The following is a 17583-nucleotide window of genomic DNA, read 5'->3' on the forward strand; positions in this document are numbered from 1 at the left end:
GTTTTCTAATGTGAAACTGCTTTAATCAGTGTTATTACCGCTTTTAATCACCTGGTCCGTTTGATTTGGAGAGGAGGAGACCTCTGTACACTCTGTAAGGGTGTTTTCACACGTAACAGCCCTCTAAGTGGACTCAGAGCTGTGACTCAGCATTTTTTTGCACATAATGTGAACACTGCAAGAGGACTCAGACCCCCCTGAAGTGAACCAGAGTATGCCTTGTGCCATTTGAACACAAAGAGCTCCAGGTGTTGCTCTTTGCCATTGTGTTTAGCCCTCTAGATCACATGCTGTTGACCTGGGACGCTTGAAAAAACAGACGAAACCACGTCCGTCTGTAACGCTTGCAAGGACGCAGGATGAGGAGTAGTTTGGTCCACGGACGATACTGCACATCTCCAAATGTGGAATGTAGAATACATCACACAGCAACAGTGTGCAGCACAGAAACACTAAGGTTTTCCTCCAGTGTGAAGTCCAGGGAGGTGGTCTGAGTACGGTTCACTTCAGGGGGGTCTGAGATCTCTTGGGGTGTTCACATATGCGCAAAAAATGCTGAGTCACCGCTCTGAGTGCACTTAGAGGGCTGAAAAGGACCGAGTGTGAAAACACCCTGACAGAATGTACAGTCAAAATGTGCCAGTACAAATATACTGTACAGGCTAACCTAAAGACTTATTTACTGTCGTATGAATGGACTTTAGTTTCACTGTAAACTGATGGCATTGTTGACTTTGCCTGTGAGTGTGAATGAAAAGAAACAGAATAACAACAAAAATATGTTCAAATCATTGCTGGCGTAACAATAATTATATTTCTGACAATGCAAAAAATCTATATTTTCAGAGTAACAAACATGAGTTCAGTTTATTCTCCTTATTAGTGGATATTTAGGTATGACACCTTGTTTTCTGCTCGTTGGACAGAAAACAGCAAAGTGTGTTCCTCTCTTTATTTCCTGGTGCATCATGTAAATGATGTTCATGTCATCAATAAATCCTTTCTGGACTTTGGACATTTTTGACCTGAGTATTTTAATATGCAAATGCTGACGTCAGGTGAAGGCGGCTCAAAGAGAGCATCTACCTGGGGGACATTTTAGTCTTCATCAGCACACAAGGAGAGACACCAGAGTGAAGCGGCTGAGAGGACGACAGAAGATGTAAGTTATGATTCTGTTGTGTCACTTTGATATATTATTTATTGTGTGTGTGCAGAGGTGGACAGAACAGTAATGTCTTTTTTTCAGTATATATTTCACATCATTTCAAATCAAATCAGATTTGCACTTTGTCTTTTTGTATTTGCCAGATTTAGCAAACAGCTCAGCTCATTTGTGACATGTTTTATAATCACAGTTTATCATTTTAAAGTTTTAATTTCATGCAAAGTTCAGTGTGTTTTACAAAGAGTGGACACAATAACAAGAACACCTGACATTATAATGCAAAGAAATACTGTGAAGCTTTGTGAGGCCAGTGGACGTCTTCTTGCCCTGGGTTTTACCTTTCAGGCTCAGGATTTGGTTTATGGAGCTTTATGCAGCAGACATTACTCTGTGCTGAAAAGACACTACTTTCACTCCTCTTAGTTAAGCCTTAATATTGTTTTATCTGTGACTACGTGTTATCCTCTTTTTTCTCATTCTGGTGAAAGAACCCTTGACGTCATCGTGTCTCACCCACTCCTGAAACACAATATGTTTTTGATAGTAGCAGTGTATTGTAAGGTGAATATATGAAAACCAGAGAATAACCACGTTTCTGACAGATTAGGGTGGGGGGGTTTGAACCTCGTGGTGGGGGAGCCCTTCTGTGTGGAGCTTGCATGTTCTCCCCGTGTCAGCGTGGGTTTTCTCCAGGTGCTCTGGTTTCCTCCCACAGTCCAAAGACATGCAGGTTAATTGGTGACTCTAAATTGTCCGTAGGTGTGAATGTGAGTGTGAATGGTTGTCTGTCTCTATGTGTCAGCCCTGTGATAGTCTGGTGACCTGTCCAGGGTGCACCCTGCCTCTCACCCAGTGTCAGCTGGGATAGGCTCCAGCCCCCTCGTGACCCCTAACAGGATAAGCAGTTACAGAAAATGAATGAATGTTTGTTATTGGCTCAGCCTGATGCATTACATTATTTGTGTTTTATTCAAATAAGAAATTTTCATGAGCTGGAAAACAGTGACAGTTTCACAGTGTGAGTCTGTTCATGCAGGTTTCATCCTAATTTGCATATTAGCTGCTAAACATCATTCTGCTTCCTCATAAACTGGAGGGGGTGGTGACCTTTGTTTGTGTGTGTATTTCTTGTTTTTAATGGACATACAGTTAAGAGTTAAAATGTTTATTTTTTATTTTACTGACAATATTTGTTAAATCCATTGTGTTTGGTTCACAGCACACTGAAATATCAGTTTCATCTAACAGAGCAAAGATGCAGTGGAGTCTGTTTCTGCTCCTTCTGATGGGTAAGTGGATCATCTTATCACATATACAGCAGTGCTGCTGCTGCTGCTGCTGCTGCCATGAAATAATTTCACTTAAAGCTCATTCTTATCATGGAATAAAGAGCAAATCATCCAGAAACTCAGAAATCTAAGTGAATAAAGAGGCGTGGAGTAAGTAGTAGGTGTGTACTCATGATGTTGATTTAATGCTGTCTGCTCCATCACTGCAGTATTTCCTCTGTTATTAGGTCAGTGTTCCTTCTTCATGTGTCACCTCCATGAGTACCACTTTGTTGAAGAGAAGAAGACCTGGACTGAAGCCCAGCACTACTGCAGAGAGCATCACACTGACCTGGCCACAGTGTCTAACATGACAGACATGGAGAGACTCCGTGACTCTGCACAGAATCAAGATGGAGCCTGGATTGGGCTTTACAGCGACCCTGAAAGAAATGAGAGAGGGACGTGGCACTGGCAGTGGTCTCTGCCAGGGCTGGAGTCCAGGTATAGGGAGAGCAGATGGCATAAAGGACAGCCGAATAATTACCGTTCTACAAATGAGAAATGTGTGCTGATGGACAATCACACATGGAAGGATGTCCGTTGTTGTAGTTATCATAAATGTATGTGCTATGATGGTGAGAATATGTAACTAATAATGTTATTATGTGTATACAGCAGATCATCCTGTCTAACAATAGTTTTCGTTGACATATACCTCCTCTTTTTGCGTGGGATTAAGTAGAAACTTGGCTGATAAGGTTAAAAAATTAGATATTTAAAAGTCAAAAGTCAACTGGTGTTATTTTCTATTTATTTATTTACTTTTAAGTAACATTACTGGTAAGTGTGGTGATAAAATGTCTCTTTCTCTACATGCAGAAATGAATTCTAATCCAGTCCTACTTTTAATGATGTGATCCACCTTATTATATCACACACACTTTGATCTTGTAAACATGTGAACCTGCAGTGGATTCATTTTAATTTATCTCACGTTATTGTTTCACCTGTTTAAATAAGAAAAAAGGATTTTTATGAGATGAAATAACTTGTAAACAGTGTGTGTTTCTTAGTTTGTCTGTTTATCCCACAGAAAGGAGGCAATCCAATAAGAGATTCCATCTGATTGAAGACAAGATGAGAACCTGGCCACAGGCTCAGAACTACTGCAGAGAACATCACACTGACCTGGTCAGTGGAGACCAACAGTTAGAGGACGACGAATTCAAGAGAGAGTATAAGTCAAACAAGTACGTGTGGATCGGCCTGTTCAGAGACTCCTGGAGGTGGTCAGATGGGAGCAGTTTCTCTTTCAGATACAGGGGTCCACAGTTTTACGATGACTCAGGCAGTGAGAGATGTGCTGTGACCATGCTGAATGATGGAGGCAGATGGAGGGATGAAGACTGTGATGAGACAAAACCCTTCTTCTGCTATGGCGGTGAATATTTTAAAGATAATATAACACATGTGATAAAATATATTTACATAAAGTAATGTTACAGCTGTTATTTACACTGGCCTGTGTTTGTCTCCATTTCTTCCATGACAGATAAAGTGATCCCGACCGATGAGAGCGAGACCTCAGAGGATGCCTTATATTACTGCGGAGGGAATTAACCAACCCTGACGAGCAGCAATGGGTCCAAGAGAAAGCCAAGAAGGCCAACAGTCCCTACGTCTGGCTGGAGGAGAACTTAAGTGGTTCAAAAAGAATGACAATGAGAAGTTTAATTTCATCTGTTCTACGTGCCAAACCCTCTATACTCACTGTTAGCAGGCCTTTGATTCATTTACTCACTTTGTTTGCAGTGCTGTGTTACATTTGGAAACATTTACACTATAAGATGTGTTTGTTGAACAGCATTCTGGGACATGTAGTAATCCCAGCCTGAGGGGGAGAGATGTGAAATCACCAGCAGACTTTTTAACAGCAGATTTAAATAGAGAGAAAGTAGCTACATTGAAGTCAGTTTCAAAGCAGCATCAGATTACTGAGGATGTGACCCTGTGATGGGTTTTTCTGTCTCTTTATTCTGATTCAACAACACCTGAGTTATCAATATTTGTCATTTTCTGAGCTTGTTGTTGTTATATTTTATTTCTCTATCTTTAATTCATCTTTTGAGGTTGTATTTAGTTTTCTGTATAATTCACAGTGTGTATGGTCGACGTCTTTATGGTAGGAACTGGAATGAATACACCAGTCTACAGTGTACTGGTTTGATTTTGCTCTCATGTATTCAAATATGGAACATGTTACTATCTTTATTTAGGTTTTGAGCAGTGATGGCCAAATGAGGCCTCATGAACCACTGTCTTTATTTTCTGAAGCCACCAGATGGCGCCGTCTGTTCAACAAAGGTTTGAAAGCACACTTCATTGCAAGTCCTTCAGCCTTTATCTTTAAACCAAGAGCGCCATGTGGTGGGGTCAGAAAATAAAGAAAGTGGTCCATGAGGCTTCATCTGGCCGTCACTAGTTTTGATCTAGTTGGTTTTATTATGTAAAATCTTTGTTTTTAATAATCACGTTTTTGGAGTTTTGTGTAAACAGATAATTGTTTTCTCTGAGCTTGAATAAACTGTTCAAAGACAGAGTGGTCCTCTCTTCTTTTTCTTCTTTTCACTAAAACTAAAGCTTATTCAACCCAAGCTTTTTATTCTTGAACTCCGTTGATTTGGCAAGTGTGTAATGAGTCACTCCATGAAAATCAGTGCCTTTTCAGCTTTGAAAACTTCAAATTTAAATCAAAATAAAATATGATTGCTATTTTTTAAGTAGCCAGGGGATTAAAAACAGTTTAAAGTTACAAGAAATTGTATTGTGCCATCTCAGGCTGTGGAATTTAATATTTTATGAGTGTTTTTCTCCTTAATGTTTTAATAGTTGTGTCGAACATGTCACTGACCTAAGTATTACTATATCTAATATTCCTAATTAGACATATTTTTCATTCAGATCATCAAGTGCACCCTAATTTTGCACGTCTATTAAGAACAAAGATCATTAAGATAGTTTAAATTATAAACTACACACATGACAAAGTAACAACAGCAGAGCTCTCTGGGTTGATCTCAGTCTCTGGCGAACTGGGTAAGTGGCGTTTGTTTCATCTCCAAGGTAACGGATATGAAAGCAAGAGGGTCAAAGTTCAAGGTGTAATCTTATGAGACAGTAGTGTGTCCTGACTGTGTGCATGCTGCATGCAACAGCACAGACTTTTAAATGGCAGCTGCAGCACCTTGTAAAAGTAAAAAGAAAGGCACCCTGTGAGAGTGAACGCGCCCGGCTGATGGCAGTGGCAGGACAGGGGTGACTGCAGGGCAGGAGGAAGTGGCTGCATGTGGAGGTGTGCAAGTCTGAGGGCATCTGGTGGACAGGTAGAGAATGGCAGTGAAGGGGGATGGGTTCACATGATCACAAGATCAAGTCTTTACGCACTGCAGCCCCAAACTGCATGACGTCATCTTTGCTTAATTTAATCAGCAGAGACGCAACGTGAGATGTAAACATTATTTCAGATTGAGTTTTAGTTTAATAAGACCTGTGGACGTGGGGAAGCAGTTCGGCGTGTGTCTCCGCTCACACCGGGCAGCTGGTGAACCTGAATCTGGCAGAGAGTTGGAGGGAGACGGTGTGGTTTTACGCCACACTATCTTACTTGTTGTTAAACTTAACACTGGGTTATTGCCCACATTAGACTGCCTGTATTAAGATGTTTAATAGTGCTTTAATTTCACAGCAGAGGCAAAGAATGCCGAGGCTCAGGGCACACACAGTCGTTACCTGGCTGTCCATGACGTCAGATGAGGAAGACGTGATGCTGCTCTGCAGGGCGCTTGAGTTGCGCGCGGCTGTCACAAGGGACGCTGAAGAGGGAGGAGCAGGGGCTCGAGTCAGCTGCTGTTGTCAGGCAAACAGCTCACTTTTAATTGAGAGGTGATGCAGAGGGACACATTTAAAAAGTTAAATTAGAACAAACATGTCTTGCAAAAACTTTAGGGGGATATATTGGCAGATATGCAATATAATAAGATGTTTTCTTTAGTCTGTAATCACCTGAAAATAAGAATGTTTCACATGTGTTTTCATAGCCTTAGAATTCTATCTACACAGGGGGCGGGTCCTCGACTACAAAGATCACCATGATCACAGTCATTGACATTTTAGCAGCCCTTCTGTGACGAGCTGCTTCAGAAAAACATGGTTTTCTAATGTGAAACTGCTTTAATCAGTGTTATTACCGCTTTTAATCACCTGGTCCGTTTGATTTGGAGAGGAGGAGACCTCTGTACACTCTGTAAGGGTGTTTTCACACGTAACAGCCCTCTAAGTGGTCTCAGAGCTGTGACTCAGCATTTTTTTGCACATAATGTGAACACTGCAAGAGGACTCAGACCCCCCTGAAGTGAACCAGAGTGTGCCTTGTGCCATTTGAACACAAAGAGCTCCAGGTGTTGCTCTTTGCCATTGTGTTTAGCCCTCTAGATCACATGCTGTTGACCTGGGACGCTTGAAAAAACAGACGAAATCACGTCCACCTGTAATGCTTGCAAGGACGCAGGACGAGGAGTAGTCTGGTCCACAGACGATACTGCACGTCTCCAGATGTGGAATGTAGAATACATCACACAGCAACAGTGTGCAGCACAGAAACACCCGAGGTAAAAAAATGCTGAGTCACCGCTCTGAGTGCTGTTAGAGGGCTGAAAAGGACCGAGTGTGAAAACACCCTGATAGAATGTACAGTCAAAACGTACCAGTACAAATATACTGTACAGGTTAACCTAAAGACTTATTTACTGTCGTATGAATGGACTTTAGTTTCACTGTAAACTGATGGCATTGTTGACTTTGCCTTTGAGTGTGAATGAAAAGAAACAGAATAACAACAAAAATATGTTCAAATCATTGCTGGCATAACAATAATTATATTTCTGACAATGCAAAAATCTATATTTTCAGAGTAACAAACATGAGTTCAGTTTATTCTCCTTATTAGTGGATATTTAGGGATGACACCTTGTTTTCTGCTCGTTGGACAAACAACAGCAAAGTGTGTTCCTCTCTTTATTTCCCACTGCATCATGTAAATGATGTTCTTGTCATCAATAGATCATTTCTCGACTATGATAAACATCTTGGACTTCAGTATTTTGATATTCAAATGCTGACGTCAGGTGAAGGCGGCTCAAAGAGAGCATCTACCTGGGGGACATTTTAGTCTTCATCAGCACACAAAGAGAGACACCAGAGTGAAGCGGCTGAGAGGAGGACAGAAGATGTAAGTTATGATTCTGTTGTGTCACTTTGATATATTATTTATTGTGTGTGTGCAGAGGTGGACAGAAGAGTAATGTCTTTTTTTCAGTATATATTTCACATCATTTCAAATCAAATCAGATTTGCACTTTGTCTTTTTGTATTTGCCAGATTTAGCAAACAGCTCAGCTCATTTGTGACATGTTTTATAATCACAGTTTATCATTTTAAAGTTTTAATTTCATGCAAAGTTCAGCGTGTTTTACAAAGAGTGGACACAATAACAAGAACACCTGACATTATAATGCAAAGAAATCCAACAACGCTTCAATACTGTGAAGCTTTGTGAGGCCAGTGGACGTCTTCTTGCCCTGGGTTTTACCTCTCAGGTTCAGGATTTGGTTTATGGAGCTTTATGCAGCAGACATTACTCTGTGCTGAAAAGACACTACTTTCCCTCCTCTTAGTTAAGCCTTAATATTGTTTTATCTGTGACTACGTGTTATCCTCTTTTTTCTCATTCTGGCTAAAGAACCTGTGATGTCATCGTGTCTCACCCACTCCTGAAACACAATATGTTTTTGATAGTAGCAGTGTATTGTAAGGTGAATATATGAAAACCAGAGAATAACCACGTTTCTGACAGATTAGGGTGGGGGGTTTGAACCTCGGGGTGGGGGAGCCCTTCTGTGTGGAGCTTGCATGTTCTCCCCGTGTCAGCGTGGGTTTTCTCCAGGTGCTCTAGTTTCCTCACACAGTCCAAAGACATGCAGGTTAATTGGTGACTCTAAATTGTCCGTAGTTGTGAATGTGAGTGTGAATGGTTGTCTGTCTCTATGTGTCAGCCCTGTGATAGTCTGGTGACCTGTCCAGGGTGCACCCTGCCTCTCACCCAGTGTCAGCTGGGATAGGCTCCAGCCCCCTCGTGACCCCTAACAGGATAAGCAGTTACAGAAAATGAATGAATGTTTGTTATTGGCTCAGCCTGATGCATTACATTATTTGTTTTTTATTCAAATAAGAAATTTTAATGAGCTGTAAAACAGTGACAGTTTCACAGTGTGAGTCTGTTCATGCAGGTTTCAACCTAATTTGCATATTAGCTGCTAAACTGCTAAACATATTAGCTGCTAAACATCATTCTGCTTCCTCATAAACTGGAGGGGGTGGTGACCTTTGTTTGTGTGTGTATTTCTTGTTTTTAATGGACATACAGTTAAGAGTTAAAATGTTTATTTTTTATTTTACTGAATATTTGTTAAATCCATTGTGTTTGGTTCACAGCACACTGAAATATCAGTTTCATCTAACAGAGCAAAGATGCAGTGGAGTCTGTTTCTGCTCCTTCTGATGGGTAAGTGGATCATCTTATCACATATACAGCAGTGCTGCTGCTGCTGCCATGAAATGATTTCACTTAAAGCTCATTCTTATCATGAAATAAAGAGCAAATCATCCAGAAACTCAGAAATCTAAGTGAATAAAGAGGCGTGGAGTAAGTAGTAGGTGTGTACTCATGATGTTGATTTAATGCTGTCTGCTCCATCACTGCAGCATTTCCTCTGTTATTAGGTCAGTGTTCCTTCTTCATGTGTCACCTCCATGAGTACCACTTTGTTAAAGAGAAGAAGAACTGGACTGAAGCCCAGCAGTACTGCAGAGAGCATCACACTGACCTGGCCACAGTGTCTAACATGACAGACATGGAGAGACTCCGTGACTCTGCACAGAATCAAGATGGAGCCTGGATTGGGCTTTACAACTTGTCTCAGAGGTATGACACATACGTAGTGTAACTGGAACTGTGATGTCTGAGGATTACAGCAGATTGTGATAGAAATAAAGGGATGGAGTCCGCTCAGGTGCTCTTTTTAGCCCTCTTGGGTGCGCTCGGCCTGACAGAACTGTTTGGGTACACTGGAATGGATGGTGGCTGATATAAGATCTAATGTTTTCATATAATGAGCATTATTTATGGTCTTTTTTAGGGGCCTTTACAATAATGGCAGAATTGTAATTCTCACCCTTATCTTTGGTGTCTTCATATAAGATCAGTTGTGACTCAAGGCCGACTGTGGACACCTCAGTGCAATTAACCAATCATCCCCATGTTGTATGATAGTGTGCCAGCTACTGAGCCTTTTGACAAGTGCAGACCAGATTTCACTGCAGAGGGTTGTACCCAATGATATGACGTGATATGACACTGTGATTTGTCCTCTTTTTAACCTCCTTGCAGCACCGCAGGAGAAGACAACAGGATGTGGCACTGGTCTCTGCCAGGAGTGGAGTTCAATGACACTAATACAAAATGGGCTCCAGATGAACCAAATGATATTAACTCTCCTGAAAACTGTGTGTGTATACGTAATAACTCATGGCTGGACTTCCATTGTACAGAGCATAAGCATGCCTTCATCTGCTACGATGGTGAGAATATGTTTCTTATAACCCAACTACTCACTGAATCACATATACACATACTAATGCTATTCATAATATTGAGTTGTCCACCATATTTTGCCAAAATTCTGCCAATATCTTGACTGGAATACAAATAAATTAGTTCATGTTTCACAGGTAATTAGTAATAATAATAATAATAATAATAATAATAAGAGTAATTATCAAACAGTCTTTTATGAAACTATACCACTTGAAAAAAATGTGTATTTCCTTAAGATATGGTGATGTAAGTTTTGTCTGTTTATCCCACAGAAAGGAGGCAATCCAACAAGACATTCCATCTGATTGAAGACAAGATGAGCTGGCCACAGGCTCAGAGCTACTGCAGAAAACATCACACTGACCTGGTCAGTGGAGACCAACAGTTAGAGGACGACGAATTCAAGAGAGACATTAATTCAGACGAGTGCGTGTGGATCGGCCTGTTCAGAGACTCCTGGAGGTGGTCAGATGGGAGCAATTCCTCTTTCAGATACTGGGATCTGGAGTCAGATAATGATAAAGATCTCAAGCAATGTGCTACGACTAAGTTAAATAATAATAGGAATGGAAAATGGAGAGCACCCAAATGTGACCATAAAAAACCCTTCTTCTGCTACAATGGTGAGTTTTGCAAAGGTCTGTCTCAACTGTTTTCTCCTATTGGAGTATCACTGTAAAACCAGCCTGAAGATCCAGCTGATTTTACAGTGTTTATGTTCTTTCTTTATTTATTTGTTCCTTTCTTGAAAAGCCTGCAATGAAAAGTTTGGTTTTGTTTGCAAAATTTATTTCTAAGTAAAAAGTGCCATAACTAAATCAAACTGGGCTGAGTAAATCACTTGACAGAGTGAACTTTGTGTAATGAAAATAGCGGAGCCTCTCTGAGGCCCTTCATGCCCCCTACAAGAAGCACACAATGGTTCAGTTGGCCCCTGCACCTGGATTCCTCTCTAAAGGCAGCTCAAGCAAAGAGAGTGAGTGAGTGACAGCTCATGTTGCTGCTGGAGCACGACTGTCATCATGTCTTTACCCAAAAAGTGCAAATCAGGCTTTGAAAAGAAAGAAAGGAAAGGGAGAGAAAACAAGCTGAGGGAAAAAACAGGATCATAATTAAGCATCAGTGCTACAATGTTGTGAGGTTTGTATCTATCAACAGTCAACTAGCAAATCTTCACATCATGAACCATATATGAGCCTCTGTTTCAGAGCCAACCACAAAGAAAGGAACAACAGCAGGTCCCTCATCATCCACTGTTACTGAGGACAAGACACAAGGTGAGCTCATGGAGAAGCTACTACAAGTGAAGCAATCATTTGACATCGAGGTTTGGCAGATCTGGCAGTAAAACAGTTCAGCTTTGGAGCAATATTTAGCCCCTTTAACCTGAGCAGATTGGCTTAATTTCTCACAAAAACATGGGAAGAAGGCAATAAGCAACCAAAGACGAAACAACCCAGGAAATTGGTAAATTAAATACAAACATACAAGGAAACGACCTGCTCATTGTCTTTGTTTCCCCATGTTTGTCAAAGGAACTGCACCAAATTGCTCAAAGGTTCAAAGGTTAAAATGCTTGTGAAAAGCGTCTGAAAGCAGCACAAGAAAAGTGATGTGTGTTGCTTAGATTGGAAGCTGTCATATATTTGAATTAAAGAAATGAATCAGCATCATAGCAACACTGTCATGTGACATTATCTAATAATATTACCCAGCAAAGCTTCACATCATGAACCATATATGAGCCTCTGTTTCAGGAACAACCACAAAGAAAGGAACAACAGCAGGTCCCTCATCATCCACTGTTACTGAGGACAAGACACAAGGTGAGCTCATGAAGAAGCTACTACAGGTGAAGCAATCATGTGACATCGAGGTTTCACAGATCTCATGGCAAAAACATTATTCCAATTTTAAGATTATAGTGATCAATGAGGCGGGATCTAATTAAAGTATGATCTATGTTTCTATTTTTCACTTTTACATGGTTACCTTGTGTTACTTATATGTAGTTCTTCAGTGTCTTACTGGTGTAATGTAGTCAGCTGTTTCAGCTGTTTAAGAATGGTTTAACCCTTTGAAACCTGAGCAGACTGACTTGATTTCTTACAGAATAAATGGGAAGAAGGCAATGAGCAACCAAAGAAACAATGACCCAAAAATATTCAAGAAATTGGTAAAAAGAAAAAAAAAACAGAAAAAGGAAATTTAAACCAAACAAACAAGAAAATGACCTGGAAAAATTCTAAGATTTCTGTACCACTTTTTAAAGCCCCTACAAGGAACTTTTAACTGGATATGCAAAAGTCTCTCGTTTCTGCTGATGTCTGTGCGTGACCTACAACAGCAAATGAGACCATCGGTGTGAAGATAAGCTATTTCTATATAGTGTATATCCATACCTTTAGGAAACTGACTCCGGGTCCGCCGCAGGTCGCTTCCAGGACGAAACGATTTGTGGCACTCAGACGGCACACTTCATCTTACCTAGCTGCTTACATTTAGTGACTCTCATAAATAGTCGCTATTCCTCCTCCTCGACCCGACGTCCGCGGGGAGTTAAAATAGCAGCAATCATCGGGTAAAAGTTCTGTGAAAGCACTGGACTCGCCAACAGTCAGCCACGTCTCAGTCACACAGAGAAAATCCAATCCCCGGGAAGTCAGGAAATCCTTCAGGATAAACGTTTTGTTCGCTAGCGATCTAGCATTTACCAGCCCAATCCTGGCAGGAGCTGGCGGGTCCACGGCGTTAGCTGTCTGGGGAGCCACACACAGAGGCCGCAGGTTGCACAGATTCACCCTGCGCCAGCGGGGACGAGGAGAGCAGCGGCTGCGGCGCTGGAACACCTTATCCGGGCTGATGACAGGTACCAGCCAGGCGTCGACAGGGTCCAGCAAGTTCCGAGAAATAAAGAGGTGAGCCACCGCTCCATACTCAGTCCAAGAAGCCGTGGAAGTGCTAGCCAAACAGGCCTTCAGCCTTACCAGCCGACCGCTGCGTTTACCCCGGCGGCGGTGGCGCTTACGCCGGAGAGGTGGAGCTGGGGCACGGCAGAGATGAGCTGGGATCCCCGATAGGAGCGGGGGCAAAGTTTTCCCATCTTGTTGTTTCATTCATCCCCAAAACAAACACATGCGCGAGCCAGGTAAGCGTCTTTACGACAATACGTGCTAGAGCTCATGGGAATTGTAGGCTTCATTCCAGCAAAACACTACCGCTTTTGTCCACAGGGTTGCCAAAATCAACTCAAAATGAAAGTTCCTTGTAGGGGCTTTAAGAATATCTTTCTGATTTTTTTTCTTTTTTTTTTTGCAGTGTGAGGGACATTTTTTACCATGTTACCCACTTCCTTTCCCCCATGTTTGTCAAAGGAACTGCACCAAATTGCTCAAAGGTTCAAAGGTTAAAATACTTGTGAAAGGCGTCTGAAAGCAGCACAAGAAAAGTGATGTGTGTTGCTTAGATTGGAAGCTGTCATATATTTGAATTAAAAAGAAATGAATCAGCATCATAGCAACACTGTCATGTGACATTATCTAATAATATTACCCAGCAAAGCTTCACATCATGAACCATATATGAGCCTCTGTTTCAGAGCCAGCCACAAAGAAAGGAACAACAGCAGGTCCCTCATCATCCACTGTTACTGAGGACAAGACACAAGGTGAGCTCATGAAGAAGCTACTACAAGTGAAGCAATCATTTGACATCGAGGTTTGGCAGATCTGGCAGTAAAACAGTTCAGCTTTGGAGCAATATTTAGCCCCTTTAACCTGAGCAGATTGGCTTAATTTCTCACAAAAACATGGGAAGAAGGCAATAAGCAACCAAAGACGAAACGACTCAGGAAATTGGTAAATTAAATACAAACATACAAGGAAACGACCTACTCATTGTCTTTGTTTCCCCATGTTTGTCAAAGGAACTGCACCAAATTGCTCAAAGGTTCAAAGGTTTAAATACTTGTGAAAGGCGTCTGAAAGCAGCACAAGATAATCATCATCACAGCAACACTGTCATGTGACATTATCTAATAATATTACCCAGCAAAGCTTCACATCATGAACCATATATGAACCTCTTTTTCAGAGCCAACCACAAAGAAAGGAACAACAGCAGGTCCCTCATCATCCACTGTTACTGAGGACAAGACACAAGGTGAGCTCATGAAGAAGCTACTACAAGTGAAGCAATCATTTGACGTACACATCGACAACAGTCAGGTGCACCGTGCTGTCCAAGGTGCTGAGTGTGTCTGGAGCAGAGCAGGTCTCTGTCTCCCCGTGCACAGTAGTGTGAATATTTAAGTAAACGGAGAAAACATGTCTCTCATTGTTTAATAGCAGCAAAACAATAAGGCTTCATTCATCAAAGAGAGAAACTCGATCTCTCTCCTTCCCTCCCTCTTTTTCTCTGGCTCAGGTGTGTGGAATGGATCCTTCGTCTCTGGCTGGCTGCAGGAGCAAACCGATTTTTTATTTATTTTTTTTTTCCGTTTTTTTTTTACCAGCAGTGAGATCATAACTTTAAAAAATGTTTGAAAGAAAAGTAACCAAAGAAAATGTGTAATACTGAATATTTCGTTTGTTTACAAGGTATTTTGAATTTTGAAACCTGTTTTATTGACCTGTTCGTAATAAATTACTTTTTTGGGACTTTAAACATTTATCTCAGCACTGCAAGTTATTGATAACGAGAGGGTCAAGACTCAAGCCAGCAGCAGCCACATGTAGAAATGGCTTAACAACTAAACATTTCCTGCAATTAAACTGGTGAACTGGTTTATAAACAGTGTGCTGTGAGATCTGCTGCTGCGCACCTCACAACTGTGCATAATAGTCGCACGTAATGACCACTCCTCGTCTGTTACACTGCGCGTCTTTCATGTTTGTCTCACTGACAGGTGGAGAGCCTACAGATGGGTACCCATAGCTACGAGCCGCTCCGCCACTGACTGCTGTTGTCCTGTCCTCTCCCTCTTCTTTCTCTCCTGTCCTCTCTATCACTAACCTCTGAGCTTAATCATTAGCTTTTAGCTTAGCAGCACTCGTAATTGAGTAGGCTTTTGAACAATGCATGAGAAATGTTGCAGACTGTTTATGTTATCAGCCTGGGCCTGGGGCTTGTTGTAACAGTAAATGGGATGTGTTGTAACTTGTGTAAGTTAAACTGTGTCTGTGTGAGTGAACATCTTACCCTGCGATGCGCGATGTGGGGTTTGGCAGATCTGGCAGTAAAACAGTTCATCTTTGGAGCAATATTTAGCCCCTTTAACCTGAGCAGATTGGCTTAATTTCTCACAAACACATGTGAAGAAGGCAATAAGCAACCAAAGACGAAACAACCCAAGAAATTGGTAAATTAAATACAAACATACAAGGAAACGACCTGCTCATTGTCTTTGTTTCCCCATGTTTGTCAAAGGAACTGCACCAAATTGCTCAAAGGTTCAAAGGTTAAAATGCTTGTGAAAGGCGTCTGAAAGCAGCACAAGATAATCATCATCACAGCAACACTGTCATGTGACATTATCTAATAATATTACCCAGCAAAGCTTCACATCATGAACCATATATGAGCCTCTGTTTCAGGAACAACCACAAAGAAAGGAACAACAGCAGGTCCCTCATCATCCACTGTTACTGAGGACAAGACACAAGGTGAGCTCATGAAGAAGCTACTACAAGTGAAGCAATAGATGGTTGGATAATGTTAGAAATAGACCTCCCACTAAGCTGCAGTTTCATTTTTGGCCTATTCAAACACAGTTTCATTTAAAACATATATATATATCAGCTCACATTGTTTTTATATATGTAGTTCTTCAGTGTCTTACTGGTGCCTTCTTGTCAGCTTTAATATTTTCTTTCAAAAAACAAATCTGATCTTGAAAGAATCTTTTTAGAAAAAGAGTCCTGAAAAAAGGGGGATGTGTGTCTCATAATAAAGGTCAATATGATATATTATAAGCAGGTCAAGAGGCTGTGTTAATCCTTTATGCACGACTTGCTAAAGCTGTCTGAATATATTTATAATATATTATACACAGGATTTCACATTTGGATTCTGTCTAATTATTCCTTGAAGTAAAAATACATATGACCAGAAACAAAGCTGCCAGGTCTAAATTCAGTCTGTCATGTCACAACATGTAAATTACCTGCACATCTGATTTTGTGTCACAATAGATGGTTTCTTTAACTGTCCGGCTAAAGTGTCCACAAACTGTCCATTTCTTCCATGACAGATAAAGTGATCCTGATCAAAGAGAACAAGACCTGGGAGGAAGCCTTGAATTACTGCAGAGAGAAACACTGTGACCTGGTCTCCATCACCAACCCTGACCAGCAGAGATGGGTCCAAGAGAAAGCCAAGAAGGCTGACACTACCCACGTCTGGCTGGGACTGCGCTACACCTGCGTTATGGATTTGTGGTTCTGGGTCAATGACAATGCGGTCTGCTACCAGAAGTGGGCCTCAGAAGAAAAGACTGAGAGCTGTGACAGGGCTGCAGCCATGAGCAGAGAGGAAGGACATGAGTGGTTTGAAAAGGCTAATACTGAAACATTTAATTTCATCTGCACTGTAAAGTAAGTTTCCCAGGTCAGTGGTCGAAAGCAGCAGAAAGATCCTAAATGAGGGAAAGATCATAGTTTGAGTTTTTAAAAAGTTACTTGGTTAAAGTGTATCTGTTATTCTACTTTGTTGTGTGTGTAAAACAAAAACTATATATTCTTAAAAACATACTTAAACCTCCTCCATTTGAGGCTCCTCCTCCACCCACTCTCACTCACTGGTCACAGACTTTATATTTTTGGTGTGCTGCTCTTGACTGCAACAAGCTTAAACTACAATAATAATCTGCTCTCTGGGTTAACTGAATGATAATATGGCAAGTACAGAAATCACAGCTTGACGAGGGGAGAAACAAAATTACTAACAGACTTGTTCACTGCAGATTAGGCACTGAGTTAAAATGGCTGAAGTCGACGTGTTTTTATTTATTTAATGATTATTTGTACAAGGATAAGTATGTAACGCCAATGCCACACACCTGCATTTATAGCCTTAGTTAAGGTGATATTCACGTGCCTAGATGGGCCTTTAAAATACATAAAACATGTTGTTGTTCTTGTATCCTATTGTATGATTATCAGAGAATATGTCTAAAATCACAGATCTGGTTATTATTATAATGTGCAAAACCATATTTTGTCACAATTTGGAGTTTGATGGAAATGAATAATTGATTTGCCTATTGATGAATAAACTATATAACCATTAACCATGATGTTGTCTTTGTTTGCACTGTTTTGACTGATTGATTTTCATGCTTTACTTTTACATAAGTGGATCTGCTGAGTGAGTAGTTGAACAAGTCCATGGAGATGTGTTTGTTGGTGAGGTGATATCTTTCGACACTGGAGGGC

The 17583-nt window shown here is 41.0% G+C and overlaps 4 protein-coding genes across 4 annotated transcripts in view; all 4 read left to right on the forward strand.

The window, feature by feature from the left end:
- The window catches only part of LOC125883578 (C-type mannose receptor 2-like), a 92207-nt gene that overhangs the window by 10554 nt on the left and 64070 nt on the right, over positions 1 to 17583 (forward strand). The window lies entirely within an intron of this gene.
- On the forward strand, positions 1103 to 10700 carry LOC125884324 (putative C-type lectin domain family 20 member A; the record flags this gene model as incomplete). Its single annotated transcript, XM_049569222.1, has 5 exons — positions 1103 to 1162; positions 8989 to 9058; positions 9277 to 9478; positions 9944 to 10134; positions 10423 to 10700. Coding segments are annotated over exons 2-5 (705 nt in total), but the record flags the coding sequence as incomplete, so codon positions are not given.
- Positions 2729 to 5027, forward strand: LOC125883590 (C-type lectin galactose-binding isoform-like). The gene is made up of 2 exons (XM_049568002.1): positions 2729 to 3880; positions 3992 to 5027. Exons 1-2 carry the CDS (start codon positions 3577 to 3579, stop codon positions 4057 to 4059), a joined length of 372 nt encoding a protein of 123 aa, XP_049423959.1. The 5' UTR covers positions 2729 to 3576; the 3' UTR covers positions 4060 to 5027.
- Positions 13013 to 16995, forward strand: LOC125884325 (snaclec stejaggregin-B subunit beta-1-like). The gene is made up of 4 exons (XM_049569223.1): positions 13013 to 13019; positions 13749 to 13817; positions 14243 to 14311; positions 16401 to 16995. Exons 1-4 carry the CDS (start codon positions 13013 to 13015, stop codon positions 16745 to 16747), a joined length of 492 nt encoding a protein of 163 aa, XP_049425180.1. The 3' UTR covers positions 16748 to 16995.

This window comes from Epinephelus fuscoguttatus, linkage group LG23 (assembly GCF_011397635.1).
Source record: "Epinephelus fuscoguttatus linkage group LG23, E.fuscoguttatus.final_Chr_v1".
In the NCBI taxonomy this organism is placed as follows: domain Eukaryota; kingdom Metazoa; phylum Chordata; class Actinopteri; order Perciformes; family Serranidae; genus Epinephelus; species Epinephelus fuscoguttatus.